General features: G+C 48.3%; 1 protein-coding gene across 3 annotated transcripts in view; it reads right to left on the bottom strand.

Moving 5' to 3' along the window:
* Positions 1-1897: 1897 nt before the first annotated feature.
* The window catches only part of TOM1L2 (target of myb1 like 2 membrane trafficking protein), a 62083-nt gene continuing 47736 nt past the window's right edge, over positions 1898-16244 (bottom strand). For 2 of the 3 annotated variants that reach the window (XM_064461465.1, XM_064461466.1), the window contains 3 exons: positions 11126-11185; positions 8425-8461; positions 1898-7588 (listed from right to left, as the gene is read on the bottom strand). In XM_064461465.1, the coding sequence (XP_064317535.1) occupies positions 7440-7588; positions 8425-8461; positions 11126-11185 (246 nt within the window). In that variant the 3' untranslated portion in view covers positions 1898-7439. The remainder of the gene's footprint in view (positions 7589-8424; positions 8462-11125; positions 11186-16244) is intronic. The other variant, XM_064461467.1, reaches the window with a different exon arrangement.

Raw genomic sequence — 16244 nt, 5'->3', positions numbered from 1 at the left:
CCTCAGGCACCATGCATGGAGCATCCGTCATCCTGCTGCCCCCCTCGCTCAGCTGGGTGGGCTCCCCCAAAACGCTGTGCCCAGGTACATGTGAGCCCCTGGACATTCGCCGCCTGCCAGCACACCTTAACTCTGTGCTGAAGGCAGCCCTGCCCGCCCAGGACTTCGCTGACATCCCCCACTCCCAGCCCGCAGCATCCCTCGTGCTCCAGGGTTTGTTTTGCTATGGCAGAGCGCGGCATTAATCATTAATTCATGTCGCAAACAGATTCAAAGCCTCTTCTCTCCTTTACTACCTGTAACTCTGCTTTGTCAACTATCCCGTCCTGAGCCACAGCTTGAGTAAACACGCAGCCAGGCCCGATGGCACTCTGGCGTGCCGCACAGCCTCCGCTCGGGGGTTTATTTACCCCGAGGTGAAATGGGAAAAGGCAAATGCACGTGTAGTCTCTTCCCATTTGCATCGGGATCCAAACTCGGTGCCCAGTGCTGGAAAGCAGGGACACGCACCCCGTCCGAGGCTCAGCCTGTACTGGGCTCTGCAGCATGCCCTGTGCCAGGGCTCAGCAGCCTGCGGTGGAGGGCTGGGATCTGCGGAAGCCTCCAGCTCGTGCTGGGAGCTCGCGCGGTCTCAGCGGGAGCCCACGCAGGTTTGGAGAGGAGAAGCCCATCAGGGTTCACAACCACAGGGAAGCCATGCTCGGGTTGGGGAGCCAGATGTCACCAGCGGCAGGAGGCTGTGGGGGGACACATACAAAATGTTCCCACGTGCTTGTCCTGCTCTTACACTCTTCCCTTTGCACCCACTTCGGCCCCTGTTGGAGACAGAATATGGTGTTAGAGGGATCTTTGCCTCATGCCTTTAACTGTGGGGCTGCAGAAGACAGCGTGGCTGGTGCAGCCCCGCTGGAAGGCAGCAGATCCCCGCTCCAGCAGCCTTCCTGCTGCATGGCGCTGGGAATTTATGACCTGGTGGTTTTTGTGCGATTTCTGCTGTCAGGGCAGCGGCAGCTCCGTACCTTTCTCAGCAAAGCTGGGCCATGAACCTACCGGAATATATGTGACACAGTCAGGCACGTGATCGGTGTGATGGTAAACAAGCCGGGGCAGAGCTGGATTTAATGCATGCTAATCTGCAGTTACAAGGAGGGGAAACCCATCTTTCAAGCTGTTCCATACACACCCCTTCCCCAAAGCAGCTTTTAAACCACAGGCCATTAGTTTTGATCTCCACTTGCAAGACGGAGGGCCCCATTCTGACATATTGGTTCGGTTTTGGCCGAAGTAATGCCATGTCACTTCTCCAGGGTTCCTAGATGGCTGCTCTTCCCTCTGCCCATCAAAACCATCGTCATAAATGAGGATGTTGGAACAAATTCCTGGCCGATGAGTCAGGAAAAGTTGCCCGTTGCGCGGGCTGGGAACACCACCTGCATTGCAGCGCGCAAACAACTCCTTACCCGTCACTTTCTAGGTCACCAAGGCGGGTGATCTGAAGTTACGCCCCAAGGACCATCTGGCAAGCCCTGCAAGGTGGGCAGGTGTCCCACCGAGTGCCAAGACCTGTCTGAGGGTAGCCTCAAAGCATGCGCCAAAGATTTAGTGGGGAACGAATTTACCAGCAGTGGCAACACGCCACCGTGCACAGCAAGACCCACGTAAAGACGCAAGGAGCATCTTCTGCTGGGGACAACCCTTCTCCTGGTGAGAATACCCAGGCCTCTGTCATCTGGAGGAAGCCGAGGATTCCCAAAAGCCTGTGTCGTGTTTTGACATCTGACGGCACCGCAGGGCAGCTGCAGACCGTGCGTGCCTCCCGCGCTCACTCGTACCGTGCGTTCAGGCCGGGCGGTGGAGCACAGCCAGACACCACCTGAGAGACAGACGGATACCATCCTCCAGGTCACACTAGTAGTGTATTTATTGGAGTATCTCACATGCAGGAACCAAAGTAGAGATGATTTCTGGAGCAAGTTAAACAATGGCAGATTAATACAGTTGTATTGTACTTAACGTAAACGCTTTCTACATGAATACAGCAACATTTTAGTGTTGGGTTTCTTTGTGTATTTTGTTTCTCTTTTCTTGGTCAATCCCTTTAAACATTTATGTCCCCCTTCTCCCCCTACCCCGCTCCCAAACAAAAAAATATCCAATATCTTCAGTAAATAAATATTATCGACTTTTATCTGGAAAGCCTACAGCTGTAATATACAGAGAAGCTATTGCACAGGTTACATGTCTAGGGTTAACGATAGCTCATAATAACATGTACAGAATGAGGAGCTCGTACTCATAAAAACACAGAGCAGGGTGGGAAGTTTGGCGTAGGTTTGCCACGGGCTAAAGAGAACCGGCACCGGAGCTCGGCGCGGCTCTAAAGCCCATCAGCTCTCGGTGAAACACAACCTCGCCTCTCTCCTGGATGGCGGCGCAACCTGCTGCCAGTGCCAGGGGCGCGGTGCGGGGAGGCTGGGGCTGGCGGCCTGGGGAGGGAGCACGCAGGCGCGGCCCGCTCCGGAGGCTGCAGTTCGGGAGGGATGAGCGGAAGGTGCTTGCATGGGCACCAGCAACGCCTCTGGGCACCTGGCAAGGGGATTCCTGCCTCCTCTCCTCTGCTGGTGGGCAAGGGCAGGTGGGTGCCCCCAGCAGCTGAAGGGTTACCTCCAAGAAGGCTCTAAATCCACTCACTGATTGCCTGCTTCATTATTTCCATAAAAATAACTGTCCTGAGCTGTTTTTTTCCAGGGTAGGCTCTGCAAGCCTTGCGGTTAGCATTTAGGAGGTAAACAATGACTGAGCTGGATGAGGCTGGGCTGGGGATGGAGATAGCACAAGCAGTTCCCACTCCACAGGACTCCCAGCAGCCACAAGACACCTGACAACTCATCGGGCGAAAAAGACTGTTGAAAATGCCGCTGTGTTTGCTCTCCTGGTCCGCGTGTCCTGTCCTCAAGGCTGAAAGCAGGAGAGCATTGAATAGAGGAACAGGAACAGGCTGCGTTGGCCGGGGTGCCGGGGGAGCGTGGGCCCAGATCCTGCGGCAGCTTACGGAGGGGGAACATCACCCCTGCCCTGGGTCCGAAACCACCGCCCGGATCTGTTCTTCCACCACTGGAGGGAAACATCTCGCCACCACGGCCAGCTCTGCTGAGTCCTCCATTTAGAAGTGGAAACAGCCAATGTATCCCCCACAGAAAAGCCAAACAAAGTCAAACGAAGGAAAAACCCCACTAAAATCCTTCTTTAGCTTGGAGGGGTAAAAACAGCCCTGGAATTGGCAGAGCCGACTTGATCAGCACATTTCAGAGATGGAGGCTGTGATAATCGGAAGGGGAAAGGTATGTTGGAGGCTACATGAGGGTCCCGGTAAGGACCAGTCTCTGCATTTATGCTGTTCCCTTTAAGAGACACCATGCTACGTTTTTATGAGCAATTCTCCTATGAGCTTTACCTACATACTAAACACCCTAAACATCTGTACAGCACATTGTTATCTATTACACCTGCCAAAGACGCAGCTGAAATCTACAAATAACAATTAAAAAACCTGAAAGGATGTATTTAAATAGAAACCATTCATTTCTTACATCTCAGCACATGAAGGGTTAACAGAAGAGGTTAAAAAAACACACTGGAAAGAAAATATATTGACAAAATAAATATTTTAACCTAGAATAGGCTATGATTAGAACTTACAAAGGACCCCAATAATAATTTAGTGTCATCGAGTGTCAAGCTGTGATCCCTAATATGCCTAGAAAGCCTTGGGATGTTATTCCTTAAGGAAAGTGGATCAGGCTGCAGCTCCATCCCTCTTCTCGCAAGCGTCGGAGCCGCGCAAGTCCTCTGCCCACTTGCACAGAGGAAGCACTTAGAGTGAAAGCGAAGGAAGAATAAATCGAGAGGTCAGCCTTCTGAAGTGAAAACCCCCTTCCCTTTCCCTCAAACAGTTTCCACCGCTCAGGTTTTCTGCAGACCACAAGAGGATGGGGAAGGTGAGAGATCCTGATACAGGATATTAGGGAAGCTCTAGCATAGCTCTTACATTTGTTAAAGAAGCTTTGGGCTAAACCACCCGTTCTGCCACATGCTGTGTTGCCTTTAGTGCTTCCAGCCCCCACGTGCTCAGCCCACCAGAGCCAGGTCTGACGGACCTGGGCTCCAAATTTAAATGGCAGCAGGGCTGTGTTTTTACCAGACCCACCAAGGGTCCCACCAAAGGACGTTCAGCCATGGCCCCAGGCAGAGCGCACACCTCCCAAGGAAGGCATCTCCCGAGTGCTGCCCTACTTCCAGCAAAGCCACTGCTTGTGCTGCCGGCACCTGCTATCGCCTGCAAACTGTGCCTTTGCTTTCCAGCAGATAACGCGGGGTGTCAGTGGGGACCACGGAGTGCCTGAGGTTGCAAGGACAGAAGAGAGTCCCTTGAGTTACACCAACACACGCTCCTTATCTCCCCTCAGCCCCAGCCTTGCCGTTTCATCTCTTTTCCTCCCCAGTCAGAGGGAGCAGTCACTGACAGCTCTGCAAGATCTTCCAGAAAGGGACCAGATTCCCTCCAAAGCAACAGCTTGGAGGTCCCAGGACAGGTTTAGCATGACAGAAAGAAGCGTTAACAGCACACATTGCCTCCACTCCGCCCTTTTTGCTTAGGGGCAGGGAAGAAGAGCCAGCCTGCACGGGGGCTCTGGTGACAGCGCTGGTGATATCCTTGCCACTCAGCATCATTTGACAATGTCCCCACGCTTGAGCAATGCGATTATCTCCTCTGGCTTGGCAGGGAAGCTGGATTAACATGCTTAGAATCACCTGATGTAGCCATTTACAGGGTCAATGTGTTTCAAGGATTTAGAAGAGAAAATACACACTTAAAACACCCACAGAGCTTTTTGCATTGACAGGAATACCAACAATTCGTTCTGTGCTGGCAAGACTGCTCAGGCAATCATCAGACACTGTCTGATATCAAAACAGCGTCACTGCAGAGTTTCCTCAGGTTTCTGGGAGCTGGTGGCCACGTCTGACGTGTTGCAGAAAGGCAGGGTCTGGCAGGAGCTGGCAGCAGGGTGTCTGGCAGCCAGTATCTGAGCACTGGGCTCACCTTATGTGAAGAGCGAGCGCAGCGATGCATACATGCAGCCAAGGCAGACTACCCTGGCACCTTCCATTAGCCACAGAGAAGATGAAATGGAGAGAAACCCTCTCCAGACCCACACAGAAAGGCTGCAGCTGGAGAGAACAGCCAGCAAGTGGGGAGAAGAGGTAGCTTGATCTCCAAGCTATCTCCATCCTTACACAGATTTTCCCTGTCCACTTGCAAGCCACGCTACTTTCTGCACAGTGCAGAGCTGACAGGGAGCAGTGAGCTACGGAGCAGCAACAAGGTGCCAAGTCAGTGATGCGGGGTGGCAGGGCAGCCTTGCCTGGGTCCAGCTACATATGGAGGGATCCTGGAAGAGGATGCAGGCAGGGCAAGACTGAGGAGAGGATGAGCAGGGACAGCACAGAATGACATCTAACCTGGGACAGCCTGGAAATCCTGCACCAAACAACGCTTCCCTCTGAAGATTAACATGACCACTCTCAAAGACCATCAGTGCTGCAATCGGGCCATTTGGTAAAAGGTTTTGTGTGTCACAACCTACCAAAGCGTGGTGTACTCTGGAGAATGTTATGAGGTGAAACAACTACGCTCAGATAAAAGCTTCTACTACTTTCACATCAGCTGTTTATAGCACAGCTTCTCGATCTAGAACAACTTCTGAGGGAGCTCGACACACATCAGCATCCTGGGAAGCTCAGACATGCCAAGTCAGAACAAAGTGGCTGGTTGCCTAAGACAAGTGCCCTGAGGAAGAGGGGCTGGAGTGCTGCTGCCTGCATGGGCGTTCATCTGATAAAGTGCCTCCCTGTCAGGACAGGAGATTCTCCCTGCCGTGCAGCATTCAGCTCTCCCTTTGATCCTGCCATCTTGTGCCACTGGCTTCCTACCAAGGAACATGCTGGGGGATGCAGCGATGGCTGGAGCTGCCTGCTCCAGCTCTGCTTGTCAGCCCAGCAAGGCAGGCACACATGCTGGAATCCCTTCTGGCAGCTCCAGCAAGAGCAGCACTCTCGGCTGTGCCTCTGGCAAGCAAGGGAATATGCTTGTTTGCACAGAGAGGAGGGAGACTGCAACTCTGTAGGAGCTGTGTGTTAATAAAGGGGCAAAGGTATCAAAAGACACGCCAAAACTTACAAATAGCATGGCCACAATCATCCAACACTTTCTCAGGCCCAAACCTAGAAGGAAATGAGTTTCTCCTCCAGCTCAGGCAGGCATGGCTAATCCCTCCACGGCAACCATCTCCCTCAGCATTTTCGTACAAGCCTCTGTGAGGTTTGCCTCTTTTTCTCATACCTACCACCAAGAACCAGCATGTCTGTCCTACCAGGCACAGCAGGGAATCCAGGAACCTCAGTTCACACCCGGTCCATGAGCAAGTCCCATCCATCCGCATGGATGTTATTTACAACAGCTGAGACAAATGCAGAGCTCTACAGTCACTGAAGAAGGAATCTAAGGTAAGGAAAAAATAACCTAGCTATTTTAAAAGGCAAACACGCTAGAAAAAAATCCTCATGTGGGAATGCTCTCCCAAAGAGCAAAATGCTTCATGCGCTAACGTTACAGCATCCATTCAGCTCAGTGTTTTTCGTTCTTGTCAACTGCCAGAGCTACTGGACATGGCCAACAGACTGCTTTCAAATTAGAGCAAGCCCAGATAAAACACAAGGAAAAAAATACCCTGTGAGATTTAGAATATGAAATGCCGCACAAAGTGGAGAAAAGCGACCACCATATGGTACCGGGAGATGTGTGAGTGGGAGAGTAAAGGATTTTAACTTGTGAAGCACATGTTGAAAGGGGAACAGTTGTTCCTTGCTGTCGAATCCGACACGAAAGCCAATACATTAACATTTTATCTAAAAATAAAGACACACTCCTCCTGAACATTCCAGCTCAGTCAATTACATGCTGATCGACAGAGCAGTCTACTTGGCAGGACCTGCCTACAGAAGAGGATGATCCCTACATAAATTGAAGGGCAAGGCTGCTCTCTCCCCTCTGGGCTTTTGTTTCAACACAGTGTGACGTACTCATGCATTCTAAAGGGGTTTTCAGCATCAAGAGCTGGTTTTGTGCAGCTGGGATAGGAAGGAGGGGATTAAGCGAATGCTGGAAAATCGTGGTCTGGCAGGAGTAGTGTTGGACTTAAATAGAAAGAGTCAGCTTGTGGGGGTGGATTGTTTGGGGAGGGGGGGGAAGGAGAAGCAATCTATGAAATCAGGGGGAAGAGGATCGTTGTTAGCCAAGTACTGTGGGAGGACAAAGTGGCCGTACAGCGACATTCGCCTGCAGAGCACAGGGGTGGGAGGGCGGCTAAGAGCAATCTTCACAGTGCAAAGAGGGCATCCTCCGAGCGCTCTTGCTTTTTCCTGCTGGAAGGATTTGTCGGAGGGGTGGGGGCTTCCAGGGGAGGGGATGGCAGATTGGGAACCATCTCCGCCGCTTTGGCTCGCTCTTCTAAAAATTTGTCGAACTCTGCAATGCAAAAAAAGAAGGAAGACAGGTAAGAACTGGAGTTGTATCTTTAGCCCTGGGGATAGAGGTTAGCAGGGTCTGAAATTCCAGCGCCTGGTGTCCCGTTGGGCTCTGTTCACAGGCACACATACTTGTGCAGCCTGACTTCCTCAGGAAGGGGTACAGACGTCCTTTGAGACACCCTAGCTCAGGCAGCAGAGGGAATCAAACCCACGCTATGCCATCGGCCACAACAGAGGCAGGGAAACATCATTCCAAAGGGTTGAACAGCTTGGGGACACATTCCTGCTGGTGCAAACACAGTGCACAGCCAAGGAAGATGGCAGGAAAGCACTTAAAGCTGGGAGGGCTCTTCACACCATAAATACTAACTTTTTCCTCAGAAATGGAGGATGGGCCTGGAGTCTTTTCAGTGGTGCCCAGCGACAGGCCAAGGGGCCACGGGCACAAGTTGGAACACGGGAAGTTCCACTTAAATATGAGGAAAAACCCCTTCCCTGTGCGGGTGCCAGAGCAGCAGCACAGGCTGCCCAGAGAGGCTGTGGGGTCCCTTCCCTGGAGACATTCACCCCCCGCCTGGATGCGGTCCTGTGCCCCCTGCTCTGGGGGTGCCTGCTCCAGCAGGGGGTGGGACGGGATGATCTCCTGAGGGCCCTTCCAACCCCCACAGTTCTGTGATTCTGCGAAATGCTCTGCTCCCGCCTTTCCAACTGTAGAAGCATTTGCTGGGTAACATCAGGCTGGGAGACGGCAGCATCTTAGCAGGGATCAAAGCAGATAATTCAGCCTGCGCACTAACCTGGGAACAGCTCATAGCCACAGGCATCTCTGCTTACCTTCACTGGTCACTCCTTCTTCCAGTTCGTCTCCTTTCTGCAATTGGAACAAAAAGGCATGTGAACGCACAGGCAGCGCTTCACCTTCACTATCACCCTCTACACACATTTAATGCAACTGGACAGTTTCCACCACTTGTTTCCACATGCTAACTATTTGAGCAGGGCGACCTGGGGAAATCGCACGGCTCCCATGTCGGGAGGCCAGTGGTGACTGACATTTCACTGTGCTGCAGAGCAAGAGGACAAGCACTAGAGATGCTTCTGAAAATTGCTGGTGGATAGCTAAACTTTCCCTGTTGGACCTGAATGGCAGTCCAGCGCTGTTTCCACTTCAGACAGTAGGCCTCGTCAAATAAGCTGTGTGAGTCACATAAACACGGTACCAGTTGCCATCTTTTGTCACACAGTCCTTTGAAGAGTCAGGACTGTGGTTTGCATTGTGTCTTCTAATAAAATGCACTTTTAGCTGACAAAGGACACATGCCGCAAAATAGTTTGGGGCCAACGTTCCTCCTGCGGGAGTTCCATTTTAGATTTCACACAAAAATGTAGCAGCTGTCCTGGCGTCCATGCTGTACAAAGGCAAGACTAGGGTGGGCTGGACGAAGGATCCTGGGCAGTTAGCATCTGTCCTTGAGATATAAAGACTGGGATGCCAGGGGGTCAGTGCATTTCTACCAGCTGCGTGCATTTCAACATGCGAGTTTCCAACAGTTCTTTAATGAGGAAATTAAATGAAGTCCAAGGATGTAGCATCCTTGTTAATCTATCAGGATGTTAAAAATGGATGAAAACACTACTTGAAAAGCTCATGTTGAACCTGCTTTGAAAAAGAAAAGTATTTGTCTGTGCCCTGGCTTCTCCACCAGGAGAGTGGGAATACAGTGACTGGCCTCACAAAGATGTTTAATGCCTGAGAATTAAATGCCACCTAGCAGCTACTAGCTTTCTACTGTGCAGAGGTTTCCAGAGGTACACGCAGCAGCCACTGCTTCACATGCAGGGGTACTGTTTCTTCCAATGTACCCCAAAAAAGATAAGGAAATAAATAATGATTAGCTAACCTAATCTGTAACTTCCCCAGCTGAACTGAAATGAGCCATTAACAAAAAAAGTAGAGGGGGAACCCAGAGCGAAAACAAAAAATCCAGTCCAAACTTTCTCAGAGGACATCTCTGTGCTGCACCCACATATGGTCAGGTTGGGGACCCAGATATCTAGGAGAAGGGAAGCCGGTACAGTCACGGCCACAGCACGTGCGATCCCCAGGCTTGTTCAGGCATTTACACGGGACTTCTCTGCTTTGCTCTTTTTGAGTAAGGCTATCTAGGGGATGACAGATGTACAGAGCTACCTCGATATCTCTCCGTAAGATCTTCACTCCTGCTAAATTAATTTAAATAGCAAAAACAAAAGTTTATTGTTTAAGCAGAGTGGACACGCTACATTTACTGTATTTACTGTACAAAATGAGGCCAGTTTGTAATTGAATTTGAAAATGACTGTCTGTACTAAGGCCCGAAAAAACTACCTGCAGCTGAAAACCAGTGACATTTCAAAGACAGCCAGTCAGTCTGCCAAACTCAAACACTGAAACCCAGAATCTGTTTAAGCACATCAGGCAGCTTTGGAGAGCAAAAGCATTTTCTTCCTTTCAGTACAGTCACCTCCTCTGGTGCTGGAGCGGAGGGCTGACGTGCCGGAGCGTGCCTGCAGCACCGCTGCCAGAGCCAGGGAGCGAAGCCTGAACCCCACAGCTCCCAGCTAGGAGCTGAGCAGGCAATAGCAAGGGGTTGGGGGAGACCTTAAGGAGTAGGGAGTTACCTAGGGACAATATCTGAAGTCATCAGAAGTAATGGAAGGAGATGATCCTTAGGGATACGATCACCACAAGGAAACAGTTCAGTTCACTAAAACCATGTTTAAAAGAACAGTCTGAAATGCAACTCGCTGCCCGTCCCCAAAATGCACTTGGTTAATTTGAGTCAGATGCTTACATTAAAATAAAGAGACTGGAATAAATGCATACTAGCTGTACTGCTACTTAAACCAGACGTGTACTGGTACAGCAAAACAAACTCCAGAATGAAGGAAAAGCTACTTTTAGTTCTGTCTTCTGTTTGTTTAATAATTACCAGACAGTAATCATTTAGGAGAAACTGCAAGTTATAAACATTGAAGAGAGACTGTTATAAATTTTTATTATAACTATTACGAAACATGTCAAGATTGCTTGCCAATTTAACAAAAACTTCTCGATTGGAAAGGAATCTAAGCCCTGATCCAGCATCTCTTAAAAGCATGGCTCAACGTAAGCACGTACTTAGATCCCGCCTAAGCTAACGCAGTGTTAAACATGTGCTTTAAGTCCAGTGGAGGACACAGGTAAACATCAGCACGTGTTTAAACACTTTCCTATACGGGGACCAGAAACACATGATTTCTGGAACGCATGCTATTCTGGGATGTTAACATGGAGAAGTTAAAACAAAACAACTCAGAAAAAAGTGTTTTGATCGAATTGCTGAACACAACCTGATCTCTTCCTGCTTAGGCAGTCCCCCCAAAGGGAAATAAGCCATACGATTGGAATTTTCACTGCCTCCCATTAGAAGTACCAGTAACTCAGCAATGCATTGAATGTTATCTGTACAAGTGCTATTGCCCATGTGAAAAATGAAAATATAAAGAGTCTCACCAAGTCGGTACTGAGCCACTCCTCAATGTCATCCATGACAGAGGACTGTGCAACAGGGATCTAGGGAGTGCAGCGAGAGAACAGCAAGGCAGGCAAAAACCAAAACACATCCACAATCATGGCCACAGAGCGATGGAAAACGCCAGAAATAAGATTAAAAACAAAACAAAAACAAAGATGTAAGATGTGCTGGAAAAAAAAGGCAACAAAATATAAATGGCATTTCAAATAAAGAAACACTTGGAAAGGAAATCATGAACAACAAGGCTAAAAAAAAAAACAAGAGAAAGATTATGGGGAATGACGGGACTTGATGCCAGCGTAAGATGGGTAACTTCTCGACCACATATTAAAACCATCAAGATGGACTGATGATTCTAATCTTGATCGTGAAAAGCTTTTAAGGGTAGAATACTGGATATCAGTTAGGTTTTGAAATGTTTAATTTACACCTTTTATTTTTTAAAATGGGTATTGGCCACAGTGAAGGGTTTGCAAAAAGAAGGGCTCAAAGTCTTCAGGCAATGCTCCTACAAAAACAATTTGATCTTCTCCGCAGGTGGAGGCAGTCAGAGCCCAGGGACACAGTCATGCTTCCTTCCAGATCCTCCTCCCACCACACCACCGAGCCTTGGCAAGCCTCAGCACACCAGTTTAAAGCAAAACTGTCCTGGCTCTCCGGCCCCACTCCTCTGCCAAAGGTGACCCTTGCAGCAGAGGCAGCACAACCCAGCGTGTGCCAGTGCAAAGTGCAGAGTCTCAAAGGTGAAGGCGAGGAGGAGGATGGGGCAGCAGCTCTGGGTGCGGGCAGAGGAGGAAAGCACAGTATGCACTCCTCTCAGCTCCAGCTCTGGCACTAGCAGTGCCTTGCAGTGCTGCAGCAAGGCTCACTGGAGCCTGCCCATCAGGCCTCCACGGATGGTTTAACAAAAAGAGAGGGAAGGTTTGTCTCTCTTCCTGCGATAAAACCGCTTGCGTTATGCTGTGCGATTGCGACAGGCAGCGCAGACGCAGCACGCCAAGTGCTGAAGTGCAGCTCTTTCACAAAGCACTACAGGCAACTGGGTCAGCGAAGGGAAATTACTGTGTATTAGGTGTAGAATTTCCTGACTTAACTACGCTGCTTAAATACAACAGAGGGCTGCAGAAGTAAACAGGAAAACACCACAATAGATCTTGTAAGGACAACCTGAAAAACCCTTGGAAAGCCATGTCAGACACGCAGGTTCCAGGCCAAAGCACAGCAGCCGAGCAGCAGGGCGGGCAGGCAAGAGACCTCGCGGTGCTGCAGAAGCTCTCCTAGGAAGAGAAGGTGCCAGCGGTTGTCCGCAGCTTTGCCTGAAACCCCTCATGGCAAGAGGAGCTGAAAGAGGCTCTACAGATGAATTTACTGGGAGATATAGTTTTCTCAGGGACTTCTAGCAGAGGAACACAGACAGACACTGCATTACAGAGGCAGCAGCACAGGCTGATGCTGATTAGCAAAGTTCCTCAATAATTTTTTCTTCTAATCAGGCGGCCCTTTGTGCTGAGGAGGTCAGTTAAGCCTTTGCTTGAGGTGAGGTCTGCTAAGGCGGGTTAGTTGTGTCAAAGGACTGGAAATCCAGAGCTCAGTCCAAAGCATCTCCCACCAAGAGTGGCACTGGGAAGATGGCTTGGCTCCAACTCTGCAGGTCGCTCCACAAAGTGCATGTGACAGATCCAAGAAGGGCCAGAGGTGCAAGTTGTCATTTTGCTTTCAGTTAATATGTGAAGATCCCAAACAGAAAATAAGTTCCTGCAGTTTCCTCTGGAATGGGCCAGATTTAAGATAATTGCCCCTTTTTAATTTGCAAGGAGAGCTGAATCATGCACGTACAATGCTAACGCAGTGTGCTGAAGCTGCTGCGAGCTGGCCCAGATGGCCATTAACAAGAGGAGGGCTCTGTAGGCATCTTCCAACATGTTACTTCCCAAGGATAAGTTGCATCTTGTAGAACTGGCTTGTTAGTTTAACAGCTTTGGGAAATACTGGCTTCGGAGATACAAAGGAATGAATTTATTCAGCCTACAGCAACCTAAAACTTACTGCAGAAGTTCCACTGCCGTCTCTCTCTTGTATTGCTTAACACCACACACAATGTTTTGGAAGGTGCAGCCTTCGGGGCTGCTGGCTAGTTTGCAGCTCAGAAAGGTACTTATGTTTCTTTAAGGATAAGAAAATCTGTATGGATGGGAGGAGGAAAATGGAAGGGCTTTTCTGTGAATAAAATATGAGCAGCTGTCCTAAAAAGCATGGTGCCACTGCTGTCCCTGTATTAGGTGGAACAGCAATTCAAATCTTGGTTATCCCAAAAACACAACAGATGACTGAGCAAGTAAAGGATTCCTGAGAATCACAGGACACCTGAGTTTGCAGGAGTCCTCAAAGAACGGCTCAGCAGTATAGGAGCCTGTGCTGCTGTGTTTTGTAAGATTTAAAAAATAAAAGTAAAAAAAGAAGAAAAAAGGAATTCTACTTTCACACAGAGCTACTTTACATAACAAACAAAACCCTCAGAAGTGCAAGAACACTTCTCGCAGGTCATATATAAGAACGAGAGCGAGCTGTAAGATAAACATTTGAGCATGTCAGCCATTTGCTATTCAGCACTGACCTTTTAAAAAGCTTCCCCCGTCTTCCAGCACACTTACAGGAGAGCCAAGGGTTTGTATCTTTTGCTCCTTCCATTCTCAAACTTCCAATTTACTGTCCTCAGACTCTGAGCCCATTTTCCCCATAAAACATGGGTTAAATGTATCAGGTTTAATTTGTTCAAGAATAAAGAGGGGGGAAACTCTCAAGAATAACTGGAAGTTTTAAAGAATTTTAACTATAACATTGTACCATTTATATTTCATTTGAAACTGACCACACACAGAAGTTCATTTTTTGCCAGTCAGTCATGTATTTGGCAAGGCTTCCCCCTTCCAGAAGCCCTAAACCGAAAAATGTGGAGGGGATTTTTGTCAAAACTAATCCCCTAAAACACAACAGAAGCAATGTAAGAATAAATTAGCTAGTTTACACATTAAAAAAAGACAACAGTTTCTGGGAACAAACAACAGTGGCAGCCGCAGACTACATGGAAACGGCTCCAGAATGGGATACCGTCTTGTTAATACTTTGATTATGCAAACATACATGGTCTAGTGAAGCTCTCAGGCTTGGCAAGACAGCTCCCTAGATAGTCAGTGTTGGCTGCAAGAGCTGTTTTTATAACGATATTGCGATTTCTTTTTTAAAAGTCTATACTCAAAGTAAATGGAAATTAAGTCACAAAATATTTTTGGGTACTTTAAGTAACTGGCTTTAATTAAAAGTTGGGCTCGTTGTTCAAATTCCTTTTTCATTTAGTTTTTGGAAAATCCTACAAATGGGATCATCTCAACAGTCCTGAAAGGGAAATGGAAAAGGAGGGCTGGGAGAACAAAAGCGTTCAGTCCCACAAAACCCACAGGAACCTGGAATTCAAGTTCATACTTATCTAAGTCAGATTGTGTTGGTGTTCTCACTAGCAATCAAAAGCCAAAGAGTATTGCCAATACATTTCCTTAGAAGTCATAAAATCCAATATTCTACCCTTAAAAAGGCAGTTTGAGGTTATTATTATCACATTTTATTTCTATTAAAAAATGATCCCACTGGAAAAGAAGCAGGTATGAAATGACAATTCAGGTCTCTAGGTGAGCTCATTAGTGTTCTTAAAATGTTTAACAAGGTTCATGCTAATTGTTGCTAGACTACTGTCTTGTAGTAGCTTAGTTAATTCCACTTCTTTCTAGATGTTTAACAAAGCTGACACCAATACTTGGTTAGCTGCTATTCATTTCCCCCCATTAGTTAGGAATAGTAAAGAAAGGTCTGCCTTTCCTATGGCAGCAGAACTAGAACGCTAAGATGCACGCTAGCAGTCTACTCCAGCTTACTGCCACAGTCTTACCATCTATTTAAAGCTGTTGTGATCTTGAAATAGCTGCCTGGCCTCAATATTCGAACATGTTTCACTTTACACGTAAGGATTAAATTAGCTACTTGATTACTTGTAGCTGTGTTTACACATCGCATGGATAGGGGAAGCAAGAGCTCAGGTATGTTCCCCGACACAGCCTGTTGTGCCTGTACAACCACCAGCCGATCTGGATCTGATAGGCATGTCCGGACAGTGAAAGCCTTCGTTCGCGTGGGCTACCACATTGTCCGTGTAGAGTGCTCCGTCAAATGCCACGGCTGGACAGGTAACGAAGCCCACGTGGTCTTCAGAACAAGGGAACGCATCTGCTTGCCTTCAAAAGGGAGAGGGGTCCCACCACACAGAAGAAATGAGACCTTTGCACATCTATTTCTCAGTTTGACCACAATTCAAGCGCTTCAGTCTCCAAGAAATGACGTATTTCAACAGCCTCGTATCACCCAAGTCAATTCCACATCTTAGATCCTATCTCTCTATTGAAGGCATACACAGCCGCATCCCACGTTGTTACTAATTAACATAATCTCTGCAATCTTTACTTTACCTAATCTTTACTCACATATCTTTACTACAGAGAGGAACCTCCTCTCTAGCCAGGCATGCTGCTGGTGGTGAGGATGCAATGCTCAAAGCTGTTCACATCACTTTCTGTGAATTCTGGTTCAGTTTCATTCTTCCCCTGCCACTGTCCCAGGTAATGCCTGTCCTGACATGGTGGCTTAAGTAATGCCTGCTTCTCGTTTTCCTAACAAATATCCATTTGGCATGTGAGTGGGGTGTTGGCTTATTCTAACAAATGAAGATATTCATGCAAATCTCAATAGCTACCCAAACTCATGAGACCGGAACCGGAATTACCTGCACTAAAACGTGGTGGCCTTATGCTGAAGTCTGTGCCTAAGGGCTGCTGACACAGACCCCTGTATGACACCTGCATGGCCTAACTTGTAAGAACCCAGACCTTACACTGCGAACAGGTCTGGCACCGGAGCAGCTCAGCTAACATCCCTAATCATGTTTAAACCAGGAACATTTCCTGCAGGTATCGTTTTGTCTACGTTAGTTTTGCAGGCATAGCAGAAATGGAAAAAAGGTGTGGTTTGTGTCTCCATGGTCTTGGCATCACC

Source organism: Phalacrocorax carbo, chromosome 10 (assembly GCF_963921805.1).
Source record: "Phalacrocorax carbo chromosome 10, bPhaCar2.1, whole genome shotgun sequence".
NCBI classification, from domain to species: Eukaryota; Metazoa; Chordata; class Aves; order Suliformes; family Phalacrocoracidae; genus Phalacrocorax; species Phalacrocorax carbo.
This window is presented reverse-complemented; position numbering and strand designations above follow the sequence as displayed.